The sequence below is a fragment of the Orycteropus afer genome, unplaced genomic scaffold (assembly GCF_000298275.1).
Source record: "Orycteropus afer afer isolate SDZICR_OR568_19922 unplaced genomic scaffold, OryAfe1.0 scaffold00502, whole genome shotgun sequence".
Classification (NCBI taxonomy): domain Eukaryota; kingdom Metazoa; phylum Chordata; class Mammalia; order Tubulidentata; family Orycteropodidae; genus Orycteropus; species Orycteropus afer.
Window position 1 is genome coordinate 413037 of NW_006922089.1, and position 12575 is coordinate 425611.

At 52.5% G+C, this 12575-nt stretch overlaps 1 protein-coding gene across 1 annotated transcript in view; it reads right to left on the reverse strand.

Moving 5' to 3' along the window:
* The window catches only part of PPIL2 (peptidylprolyl isomerase like 2), a 29547-nt gene extending 17188 nt beyond the window's left edge, over positions 1-12359 (reverse strand). Inside the window, exons 1-6 of the mRNA XM_007955425.2 lie at positions 12328-12359; positions 9967-10016; positions 8665-8710; positions 6430-6492; positions 5228-5279; positions 627-678 (exon numbers count right to left, since the gene is read on the reverse strand). Of these exons, the coding sequence (XP_007953616.1) occupies positions 627-678; positions 5228-5279; positions 6430-6492; positions 8665-8710; positions 9967-10016; positions 12328-12359 (295 nt within the window). The remainder of the gene's footprint in view (positions 1-626; positions 679-5227; positions 5280-6429; positions 6493-8664; positions 8711-9966; positions 10017-12327) is intronic.
* Positions 12360-12575: the final 216 nt, after the last annotated feature.

Consider the following 12575-nt stretch of genomic DNA (forward strand, 5'->3'; position numbering starts at 1 on the left):
AGTGCCTAAGGCACTTGACTGCTAACTAGAAGGCTGGTGGTTCAAACCCACCAGCCACTCCTCAGAAGGAAGGTTGGGCAATCTACTTCCTTAGTGGTAGTGCCTCGGAAACCCAAGGAGGGGTCGCTGTGAGTCAGGGCTGACTCTCCGGCACACAACAACAAAAACAAGCATGTAGCCTGGTCACGAAAGAATGACTGGCTCCGTACGAGGATGTGGGGGACAAGAGGCCTGGGGCTCTGCAGGCCAATCCTTAAGCCGGCTGTGGCATTGAGGCTGTGGCTGACCCTCAGCCCCTGAACCTGTGGGTGCAACCTTCTTGGGAACAGGGATCTTTGCTGTGTTAACGAGGCCAGCTCGGGGTGGGCAGTGTCACTCCTGAGTTATAAGGAGCAGAAGAGCCAACAGACACAGAGACGGGAGAAGGTGCCACGTGGAGATGGCCCAGGAACCAAGCAACAGAAGGTGGAAGAGAAAGTCCTTGGTCGAGATGCCATGAAGACGGCACCTCTATTGAGAGCCGGTGCCCTCCTGAACAGGGAAAACACGTCGCTCTCACTTAAAGCCACCTCCTTGGGGTGTCTCTGTCACAGCAGCCCAGAGGACTAAGGCAAGTACCTACTCACCTTCACTGTTCTTCGCAAACTTTAGCTCAATGAGGGACCGCCTGTCTAGTTTCTGGAAGGAGAAGCAAGAATTAATGACATGGAACGCTACTACGTGATAATTTAATGATTAACACAGACGCTGGAAAAGCTTCCAGACACTCAGTCCCATGCAGCCGGGCACAGAGGCCTGCTGGTGCCAACTCAGGCAGCCCGAGGGACAAGGCGACCCAGGCCAAGGGCAGCCACGGAGCCGTGCACACAGCTCCCCGCTCTAAGGGAGGTCAGGTCTGTAAACACACAGACGCTGGCTTGTTCCCAGGGGCGCCTCTGGGTTAGAGGGTGAGGCTCGGGGACGAGGTCCTCTGCTACTCTGGCAAAGTCTAAACGTTTTTGTGATGAGCACAGATTACTTCAGGATTCAAAACAATCGCATTTCTCAAACAGGGCAGTGGGCGTGGGAGGATCTACTTTATTTTTCTGTTGGACAAATACTTAGCAAACGTCAACAGGGCCTCAATGTGGCTCCCAACAGCAAACCTCACTATCACACGGCTGGTCACGCTCCAAGTCAGTGAAACGAGCAGGACACAGCCGGCGACCCAAGGAGGGCGCTCTCCTAAAAGGGGCAAGGCCGCGGGTGCCCCTGGCGAACACTGGGGAGAAACAACAGACTGCAGCTGACTGAGGACACTTGCCATGTGCCCGGCTCCCTGCCAAGTTTACCCTTCCTCTTTCCAAGCTGAAACAGACACACAAAATCCTCCAGCTGCCAGCACGTGACAAGGGCCGTGGACGGGCCTCCTGCGTCAGGGGCTCCTGGCCCCAACAGCTCGGCTGCCTGGGACCCCGGGACTCCCTTGCCCTCTTGCTAGTTTCCTCCAGGTCCAGAAGAGAGGTGGAGGGGCGAACTCAAACGTCCCCACCAGACGGGCTGACAACCAGGCACAACACACTCACTGCCCTGCCTGGAGCAGGACCCTGGGACCTCTGAAGGGTGGTCAAGTCCACGGCTCAGGAGCTTCAAGTTGTCTGCTTTTTCTTCTAGGCTCATTATCTGGCTGTAAGTTGAGCCACAGGGGGGAGCTGAGCTCAGTTCCAGGCCTGAAGGGTGTCTAAGGGCCATAGTCTCAGGGGTTCCACCAGTCTCTATCAGACCAGTCAGCCCAGTCAGCCTGTTTTTTTTTTTTTTTAAATGATTTTGTATTTTGTCCCTCATTTTTCTCCCACTCTATCTGGGACCTTCTACTGCAATCCCTGTCAGAGCGGGCAGCAGTGGGAGCCAGGCACCATCTAATTCTTCTGGTCTCAGAGTCGTGGAGGCTGGGGTTCAGGTGGTGCGTTAGTCCCAAGGACTATCATTAGGACGATCAAAGAACAAACGGTTTCCTAGAGTCTCTGATGTTCTTCACTCTTCTTTGCCCCAGACACGGAGAGACCTGGGAGAGACCTACAGCTGCTTCTTAGATGGCTGCTCGCAGACTGTGAAGACTCCGGCTGCCACTCACTGATGTGCCCTGGTGGCATCTGGTTGCTAACCAGAAGGTCAGCAGTTCAAGCCCACGAAAGGAAGCTGAGACAATCTAATTTCGTGAAAATTTACAGCCTTGGAAACCCAATGGGGGTCGCTATGAGTTGGAATCGACTTGATTGCAATGGGTCTGGGCTCTGGTTTTTGGTCACTGCTCCCTGTGGCAGGATGAAAACCCACTGTCTTTGTGGACTATGTACGTTACGCCAATTGACGGTAGTGTCCCCAAGACTGTGGTCCTGTGATCCCAGGCCCAGTGACTCAAGAACCTCAGGTCTTGTGGGGAGGGACAGAAGTCACCGTGAAATTGTTTACTCAAATAAACACGCCCTCCCCATCCTGTGCTCATCCACTTGCCACCCACCCGTCCCTGTCCAGTACCACAGCCCGAGTCACCTTGTGCCTCGATGCCACCACTGCGGCCACCAGCCTAGTCTCCCTCTCCAAAAGGGCTTCAGGGACCACTCCCGGTCACAGGGCTGCTCAGGTCACACCCTGCTCGCTGGCTTCAAGGCTCCTGACCCTGGTAACATGGCCGAGGCCCCGTGGTGAGTGGACTCTGGCACAGGAGCCAGAACGATAGAGTCGAGCGTGTCGGCGACTGTGAGGGTGACGCAGGAGACCAACACCTCGTTCAGTTGTACCTACAGCTGCCGCGATCCAGCTGTGTGTGTAGCAATTGTTGTTGTTGTTGTTAAGTGCCATCGAGTCGTTTCTGACTCATAGCGACCCCGTGTACAGCAGAACAAAACACTGCCCAATCCCGCGCCAGCCCCACAATCCCTGCTACACTTGAGCCTATCATCGCAGCCACCGTATCAATCCATCTCGTTGAAGGCCTCCCCCTCTTTCGTCGACCTTCCATCCTACCAAGCATGACATCCTTCTCCAGGGAATGGTCCCTTCTGACAACATGACCAAAATAGGTGAGATGAAGTCTGGCCATTCTTCCTTCCAAGGAGCATTCTGGCTGCACTTCCTCCAGGACAGATCTGTTAGTTCTTTTAGCAGTCCACGGTACTTTCAGCATTCTTCGCCAGCACCACAACTCAAAAGCATTAACTCTTCTTCGGTCTTCCTTATTCATTGTCCAGCTCTCACATGCATACGAGGCGATTGGAAATATCATGGCTTGTGTCAGGCGCACCTTAGTCCTCAAGGAGATATCCTTGCTCCTCAGCACTTGAAACAGTTCCTTCGCAGTTGACTTTCCCAATGCTACACATCGTCTAATGTCCTGACTGCTGCTTCCGTTGGCATCGATTGTAGAACCAAGCAACATGAATTCCTTGACAACCTCAATCTTCTCTCCATTGATTGTGATGCTGCTCATTGGTCCAGTTGTGAGGATTTTTGTTTTCTTTATATTGAGACGTAATCCATACTGCAGATGCAGTATTGCATACTGTGTAGCAATAGTAAGGTGATAAACCTAACTCAAAAAGCAGAGACAAATGGGATGGTTTCCTGCTGTAAGACTGTGGTTGCTCTTATTGTTAGGTGCCATCCAGTTGCCTCCAATGCAGAGTGACCCCGTGTACAACACAAAACACTGCCTGGCCCTGCACCAGCCTCACAGTCCTGGCTGTACCTGAGCCCATCGCTGCAGCCACCGTCTCAGTCCATCTGGGTGAGGGTCTTCCCCTTTCTGGCTGACCCTCCACTTTACCAACCATGATATCTTTCTCCAGGGAATGACCCCTTCTGACCGAAGGAGGTGAGATGACGTCTGGCCATTCTCACTTCCAAGGAACATTCCGGCTGCACTTCTTCTGGGACAGATTTGTTAGTTCTTCTGGCAGTCCATGGTACTTTCAATATTCTTTGTCAACACCACAATTCAAAAGCATCACCTCTTTTTTGGTCTTCCTTAGTCATTGTCCAGCTCTCACATGCATATGAGGCAAATGAAAATACCATGGCTTGGGTTAGGCACACCTTAGTCTTCAAGAAGACACCTTGCTCTTAAGAACTTGCAAGAGGTCTTCTGCAGCAGCTTTGCCATAAGATGAGCAAACCTAAAGAAAACATGGGGCACTGCGTTTCCATTCACACGCTCCTGGCAGGGACGGAAAACTCACCGTGGAAGGTAATTCTGCAGGGCAGTGAACTGTTGACCACAGCCTCCCAGCCACTGCGCTCCACTTTGTGATGTGTTGTAAATCCTACAGTCTGTGCCTGTTCAGGGTGGGATGCATCTCGAGCCCACCTTGCTGGACAGTGTGACTCAAGTCACCACCCTTAGCTCCGTGAGGGGATGTACACACACCCACACCCACACCCACTGGAATATTCTGGGAAAGTCTTCTCTCTTGCTCTGGTTCTGCGTATGGTCATCATCTCGCTCCTGAACTTGAGACAGGAGCTGTCATCTGAACCCGCCGATTTGGGTTCACCAACCCCTGCAACCACGTGAGCAGGGAGACCTCCAGACCAACCCACAGACCTGGGGCTTGCCAGCCTGCCAGTCTCCCAGCCTCCACCACCACCACGTGAGCCATTTCCTTGGCAGTCTGTGAGTTCTGTGAACTGTGGAACCCTAAAACGGGAGGGAGAGTGCTGAGGGGAGGAGGAAGAGTTGATCTCAGGGATGAGGGAGTGGCCCGGCAGTTTGGAACAAGTTGGACAGTTGGGCCATCTTTAACCTCCACCTCATGGAGACTGACCTTGTGCTGATCTTTCTAAGAGAAATTATTCAAGCATTCCAAACTACAAACATTCCCCTCCCCGACCAAGATACTCTCACATTTGCCCAGGGGAGCGTGAGCAGGATACTGCCACCCTGTTGCTAATAGCAACTGACTTCAGTTCACTAGGGGCCCATGCAGATGAAGGCCAAGCAGGTCCAGGCAAGGCAGCCCTCCATGCAAAGCCTGAAGAGCCCGAGAGGGCCTCTGGGGGTCACACAACAGGTCTGTGGCCTAGGAGGAGAACATACATGCATGCGTCTATGCATGCCACACAGGGAACAGTTCCAGAAAGGAATGGGGCCGTGGTTGGGCAGGGAGGGGAGAGCATCCATGCCAGGCCTCACGGATGGCTCTCCACTGTGCTCAGGAACGAGTGCACTCCCACCAGGACAGCCACCTACCTCTCCGTTGCTGGGGTTGGTCCCATACTTCTTAAGCCAAGGGAGGATGCTCCTGAGGGGATGAGAGGACAGACAGCATCATGATGGCACCTAGGTTCAGCCTGGGACTACCCCCACCGTCCGAGAGGACTGGCTCCAGGTCAGAGACCTGGGGACAGGCTTCCTGCCACTTTATCTCTGACAACAGAAGCTATTGGAAAAGCTCCTTGCCTTATTAAAGAAACAACAACAACAAAAAAAAAACCAAACCTACTGCCATCACGTCAATTCCAATTCACAGTGACCCCCATTGGGTTTCCAAGGCGGTAAATCTTTATGGAAGTAGATTGCCTCATCTTCCTTCTGTGGAGCAGCTGGTGGATTTGAACCGTCAACCTTGGTTACTAGTCAAATGCCTAAGGCACTGTACTACCAGAGCTCTTTTGTCAAAGAAAGGAGGGGATTAATTCTGCACAAAGGGGCTTCCAAATATGCTTGGGGGTTTTGGCGACAGCTATGTGTAAACAAAATAATACCTAACTAACAAGACATAGAAACGAAACAAAACAAAGGAGAAACAAACGTGATCCATCCACACGATAAACACTAGGCCAGCACTGCCCGTTATGCTGTCAGAGAATTCCGAGTGGCGTGAGGACAAAAGCTCCCATGACAAGCCAAAGTTGGGTCCAGGACCAATGTCACAGGGTGCTCGCCAGGTGCCACAACAAAGAGACACAGACGCACGAGTGTTAACAGTGGGCGTCCCACACAGCGTGGCCTTCTCTGTGACAGCACCTTCTAACATTTTCTAAAAAGACCCAGCGACAATTAGAGAAGCTGGCACGTGCAGGACATGGGCCTGGGGGTCACCCTCCAAGCCCCACAGCTCCATGACGCTTCTCCTTCATAGGTTCAGTTTGTTAACATTGCAAAACATGGATGGGAGACCCGTTAGTGTTATACCCCCTCACGCGGGGTCCACACCACTCAAGGGAGAAGCGACAGCACCTGTCATTCCTAGGGTTGACAGCAATACTATGCCAAGTCCCTGAGGCCAGGCAGCTCCCACTGGGTCCCCAGGAAGCCAACCCAGGGCTCCCAGGGCTGCTGGCATGGCACTGGCTGGAGCCCCAGGCCCCTCCTGCTGGCCCAACAGCCTCCGTCGTGCCGGGCATCAGAATCTTGCGGTTGGTTAGATCGAAACACAAGGGAACACTCACAGCAAGTCAAAGACGATGCCTTCGGGGGTGCACACCGGGTAGATGAAGGGCTGCAGAGAGAGACTGACAAGGGACAAGAGTCACCCTGATGAGTGGCCAGGCCACCCCCCAGGCACACGTGGCCCTTCCCTATGCCCTGCCCACCTCTCGTCACCCCTTCTGCAATCTCTGGGGTTCTGCATGGCTCATGCTGGACACCAGGGCCAGAGGTGGTCCCCTGGCCAATGCCTCACAGAAGTGCCATGCCTGTGCCCCCAGCACAAATGGGTAAGTACCAGGCCAGGTCCCGGGGGAGGTGGTGGGGGACTGTCTCCGTCCCCTAGTGCCGCTGTAACAGACATATCACTAGTGAGTGGCTGCAACAAACAGGGATTGATTCTCTTACAGTTTAAGAGACTAGACGTCTGAGTTCAAAGTGCTGGTTCTGGGGGCTGAGTGCCTTGACCTTGGGCTTCAGCTCTGCCTTTGCTCCCGGCAAAACTCAGGCAGCTGCTGGCTGCTGAGGCTGATAAGCTCAAGGTGGACAAGTAAAATGGTACAGTTCCAAAATTACTAAACAACATGGCAGGTCATTGGTTCAAGTCCAGAGACAGTCCCAAGATCAGCAGGCAACACGGTAGGCTGCTGAATGAAGACGTGGCTATGTGCAGGGTCCAAGCATGCCAAAAAGCACAGAGACGCTTTTCAAAGCTTCTCTTTATATACTGGGAGCAGACCACATCTCTAAGGCAGCTACTCAGCTGCTCTAGTAGATTCCACCATGGAGTTGATGACCAGTCTCATCATCATGGGGAATAACTACATCCAGCTGCCCAGCCACTCACAACCAGGCCCAGCCAAGTTGACACACAACCATAACTACCACAGAGAGCCCCGGGAAGATGGCAGCCAGACTTCTCCCCACATGCTCTGTGTGGCCATGTCCTGGTTCTGTTCCCATGTTCAAGTTCAAATGGGTAATTGTGGTGGTCTCAGGGCATGTCAGGGATTGAGCTGTTCCCCCAGAAAAAATATGCTGAAGTCCTAACCCCTGTGCTTTTGAACATGACTTTGTGTGGACATGGGCTTTTCTCTGGTTGTCAGTTAAATTAAGAGGTCCTATGGGAGGATTGTGGGTCCAGCCCCAATCCCCTCTGAATGGTATCTTATGAAAGTAGGGAACAGAGCCAGAGATAGCAGACTGTGTACAAGTTGAGGAACTCCAAAAAATGCCTGGGACCACCAGAAACAGAAGGAGCGAGGAGCTGACAGGGCAGAACACAGCCTGGCTGACACCCTGAACTTGGACTTCTAGCCTCCCAAACACTCAAACAGCATATTTCTGTGCTTTGAAACACACTGCCATTGAAAAAAGGGAATCTACCCATGGCCATATATAACGTTGGCAGATGATAGTTCTGTATACATATTTGTATGCACTGTGAGAATGTCCATATAACTAGAACTAACAGAGGGAAAAGTTGTAACTTCTTAGCACAGTCAATCACCTTGATGGAGTGAGTTGTTGGACCTGTGGGCTCAGGACCATGGTCATAGTGGACATTAAGCTCAACTGGCATAACATAGTGACTGGGGTCTTAAAAGCTCAATTGTAAAACAGGCTTAGCACTGGTGGAACCCCTGAGACTATGGCCCCTACCTGCCCTTCAGGTCTTGAGTTGAACTCACTCCTGTGGCTTCCACCTAAACAAAAGGCATGTGAGCTGAACATTTACATCAGGTAGATACACTCCCTGAAGAGATCAATCGTGGGAGAATAGAAGGGCTGTGTATGCACAGGGAGACAGCTCAAGGGGCAGGAGTGCATGGAGGGAAGGACACAGGGAAGATGTAACTATGGGGAGGAAGTGGGAAGGGAGCTGTTGCACTGTGGGAAACTGTAGTCAATGTCATGAAACAAAACGTGTATGAACTGCTGTATGGAAAATGAACTTGCTCTGTCAACTTTCACCCAAATCACAATAAAATTTAAAAAAAAAACACAGCTTACCAACAGGATCTAGTGACCCCAAGGAGCAAAAATCAGGCTAGAAGGTCAATGCCTGTAAGCATCAACTTGGAATCAGGGGAAAGCCATGATCTGCCATCATCACTGTAGGCTTGCCCTTCTCCCCAGTCGGGGAAGAGCTGAGTGGAGAATGCAGACACACACACGCCTGGCTCCCCAAGGAACAGAGTTCCTACCCAGTATCTGAGTCTCAGAGAACAGCTAAGGGGACTTCCCAAAATGCTTACCTGCAGTGGTCAAAAGGTAAACGCCGAAAATTCGTTTTGGGGAGATCTGTGGGAGAGAACAAATTACTCTCTGAGGTGAAATGAATGATGCACCTACCAACAGTCCAGTTACATGCTAAGAAAAAAGATCATTTCAACTGGTTGCTCTGGGAGGTGTGAACGGTTAACGTGCTCAGCTGGTAACAGAAAGGTCGGTGGTTCAGGTCCCCCCAGAGGTGTCTTGGAAGAAAGCTCTGGCAACCTATAGCTGAAAAATCAGCTCGAGCATGTCAAGCTCAATTGGCATCACATACTGCACAAAAACACTGCTCCATGTGCTACTTTGGCGAGTGCACCTGGGGCTGAAAAGCTTGCAAGTAGCCATGCAAATACAACAAAGGGTCTCTCCTTGTCCAGAGTAAAGAAGAACAAAGAAAACCAAACATGCACGGAAACAGTCCAAGGACTGGTAGATCATGCGATTCTCAGCCTATATGACCACAAGATCAGAAGAACTAGATGGTGCCTGGCTATCACTGTCAACCACTCGGAGGGGGATTAGTACAGGAGATCCTGCATAGAGTGGGGGAACAATGTGAAACAAAACTCAAAATCATAGAAAGGGCCAGGTTTACTGGTCTGATAAGAGCCTGGAGAGACCCCTGAGACTATGGCCCCTAGTTACCTTTCAGGTCTGGAATTGCACTCCTGTGGCTTCCAGCCAAACAACAGACAGGCATATGGGGTGAACACTGACATCAGGTAGATACACTCCTGGAGCGATCAATCATGGAAGAACAGAAGGGCAGTATTTGCACAGGGAGACAGCTCAGGGGCCAGGAGTGCATAGGAATAAAGGTTCTTAGTTTTGATGCACTTCATGTGGTCTGGGTCTCTCTCTTAAAGCGTTTTAACCCACCATTTCAGCAGCTGTCATCTTCCAGACACAGACAGCCAGGCCTTTCTTCCAGGGCACCTATCTGGGTGGATCAAACTTCCAATCTTTTAGTTAGTAGCTGAGTGCTTAACCATCTGTGTCACCAGAGCTTCCACAGCCTGGAGAGCTTTAGATATTGTTCTTTTACACCTTATTAATTTGATCAAGATAAAAAAAAGTCATTTGAACCTACATGGACAGAAATGACTACGGAGGTTACATGTCTCCCCACGTGACTGGTTAAACTTCCTCTTGTGAGCCGTGTCCTCAGGTGATCTGTCCACTGTAGCTGCCACGTTAGTGATTCTCCCAGGCTCACTGCACAGTGACAGGGTCACTTCTGCCTGCCTCCCCCCAAGAGGGAACAGGAAGGTTTCATGCCTCACCTGGCTTCTTGCCACCGTAGAAGTGCGTGTACTCCGCACAGGTGATGTACCTGCAGGAGAGAGAGGAAGTGTTACCGCCATCAGAGAGCAGTCATTGGGAGGGAGGGATGGAAGTGTCAGCCATTCACTCAGCCACCAAATACTTACTCAATGCCAATGTGCCAGGCACACAGTGATGACCCACGAGGCACAAGGATGCACAACATAATACCAAACGCTTTGTGTGGCTCTGAAGGAAATGAGCTGAGCTTAAGGAAGACCATGGAAGCAGCAGCCAAGAAATCAGATGATGTATTGCACTGGGTAAATCTGCTGCAAAAGCCCTCTTTAAAATTCTGAAGTGCAAAGATGTCTCTGAAGATTAAGGTATGCCTAACCCAAGCCATGGTATTTTCAATTTCCTTATATGCATGTGAGAGCTGGAAAATGAATAAGGAAGACTGAAGAAGAGTCAATGCTTTTGAGTTGATGTGTTGGTGAAGAAAGCTGAAAGTACCATGGACTGCTAAAGGAACTAAGAAACCTGTCCTGGACGAAGTACAGCCAGAATGCTCCTTGGGAGTGAGAATGGCCAGTCTCCGTCTCACCTACTTTGGTCATGTTGTCAGAAGGGACCATTCCCTGGAGAAGGATGGCCTGCTGGGTAAAGTGGAGATGGTCAGCGACAAAGCGGAAGGCCCTCAGTGAGATGGACTGACACAGTGGCTGCAACAATGGGCTCAGATACACCAAGGATTGTGAGGTTGGGGCAGAACTGGGCAGTGTTTCATTCTGTTGTTCATGGGGCCCTATGAGTCGGAGCCGGCTCGATGGCACCTATCAACAAGTTGATGACCCAAGAGGCACAAGGATACACAAAGTAATACCGATGGCTCTGCTGGGCCCTAAAGGAAATGAGCTGACTTTAAGCGAAGACCAGGCGAGGGAAAGGGGCCGGGAAGGAGCTTTCCGGCAGAGGTACCAGCAGACGAGTCACGCATAAAAAGCCCTCAGGCAGGGAAAAGTCAGGTGTGTTGTGGAAGAAAAGGGGATGCTGTTGGAGACAGTGGGCGTAGGGAGGTGCGGCAGCAAAAGAATACAGGTGCGGGTGGGGGAAGTGGATAGAAAGCTGTCAGAGGGTTTTGAGCAGAACTGAGATAGAACCTACTGAAAGTCTTACAAGGATCACTCCAGATGCTGTGTGTGGGGAACAAGCAAAAGAACCAGCAGAAAACCCACTCAGGGGAGACCACAAAGGTCCCAGAAAGACCTGGCATAAACTCCACCAGGGGGTAAGGGAGCCCTGGTAGCACAATGGTTAAGCGTTTGGCTGCTGGCTGAAAGGTCAGCGGAACCTATCGGTCACTCTGCAGGAGAAAGATGAGGCAGTCAGTTTCTATAAAGACTGACAGCCCTGGAGACCCTCTGGGGCAGTTCCATCGTGTCCTCTGGGGGTTGTGAGTCTGAATGGACTCAATGGCAATGGGTTTTCAGGGGGCACACGGTGGGTACAGTAAGGCGACAAGACTGGTGATGGACTGGAGGCGAAAGCTAAGGGAGGAGGTATCGCAGCCAACTCCCAGCCTCTTTGATTTCCGCAAACAGGGTGACAGTGGTAAGCCGGTGAGATAAAGAGATGATGTACTTGGAGAAGATGGGGTGAGTTCACCCACGGAGAACGTTATGTGGGTCCTTCCTGCAAGAAGGAAAGGGAAGGAAGACCAGGTGGCGTCGGAGATACCAACTAGGGACTTCGGTAGGAGGGAGGTCTGACGATGTGTTCCCTTTCTGTTGAGCAGTCCAACGACATGAGGCCTCAGAAAGGACCACTCGCTCGGCCTCGTGCAGGTCACAGGGGCCCTGACAAGAGCCGTTCTTGGGCGAAAGCATGACTTTCCCGAGGGGGCAGAAAACGGCAAGAAGACACAGATACGTCACGTCCTGCGAGGAAGACTCAAGCAAACACGGTGATAGCGGGAACGGAGCGAGGGGACAACTCAAGGATGCTCTTTGCGGAGCTGGGAGACCCTGCAGTGCGTGCGTGCGGACTGGCGCGAGCCAGCGGACCCCGTGCGCCCGGGAAGCAGAGACTGAGGGGCCTCCTGCAAGAGCCCAGTGCCCCAGGGGGAGGGGAGGCCCAGGCAAACGCCGAGGCGAGGCCTCAGGGGGACCGCGCATGGAAGCCGGCGGGGACTGCATTAGGGCAAGGTCCGGGGAGACGCGACGGCAGGGGCCCGACACCCCGCCTGGAAGAGGCTTCCGAAAACAAGTGACATCCGAGAGGCCCTCCGGGGACCAAGGGGACTTCGCTTCCGAGGACAAGGCGCGCAGGACAGGTGGCCTCGGCCTAGAGGCGCCGCTCCTGTCTGCGACTCCACTTACATCTTGTCTTTCTGGTGCTGTCGCTTCCCCATGGCGGCGGCGGACGGCGGAGCGACTGGATCGACGTACGCGCAAAGCGACGGGCAGACGGCTCGGACCTCGGCGCCTCAGCCGAAATCTCCACTTCCGGGACCGAGGCCTCGCCCCGGAAGCGAGCGCTTAGCTTGCCGGTAAGTGTGGCTCTGGCGTGGAGCGCGCATGCGCGGAGGGCGTGGCTGGCTCCTCGGGGAGCGGCCTGAGGTCGTCCC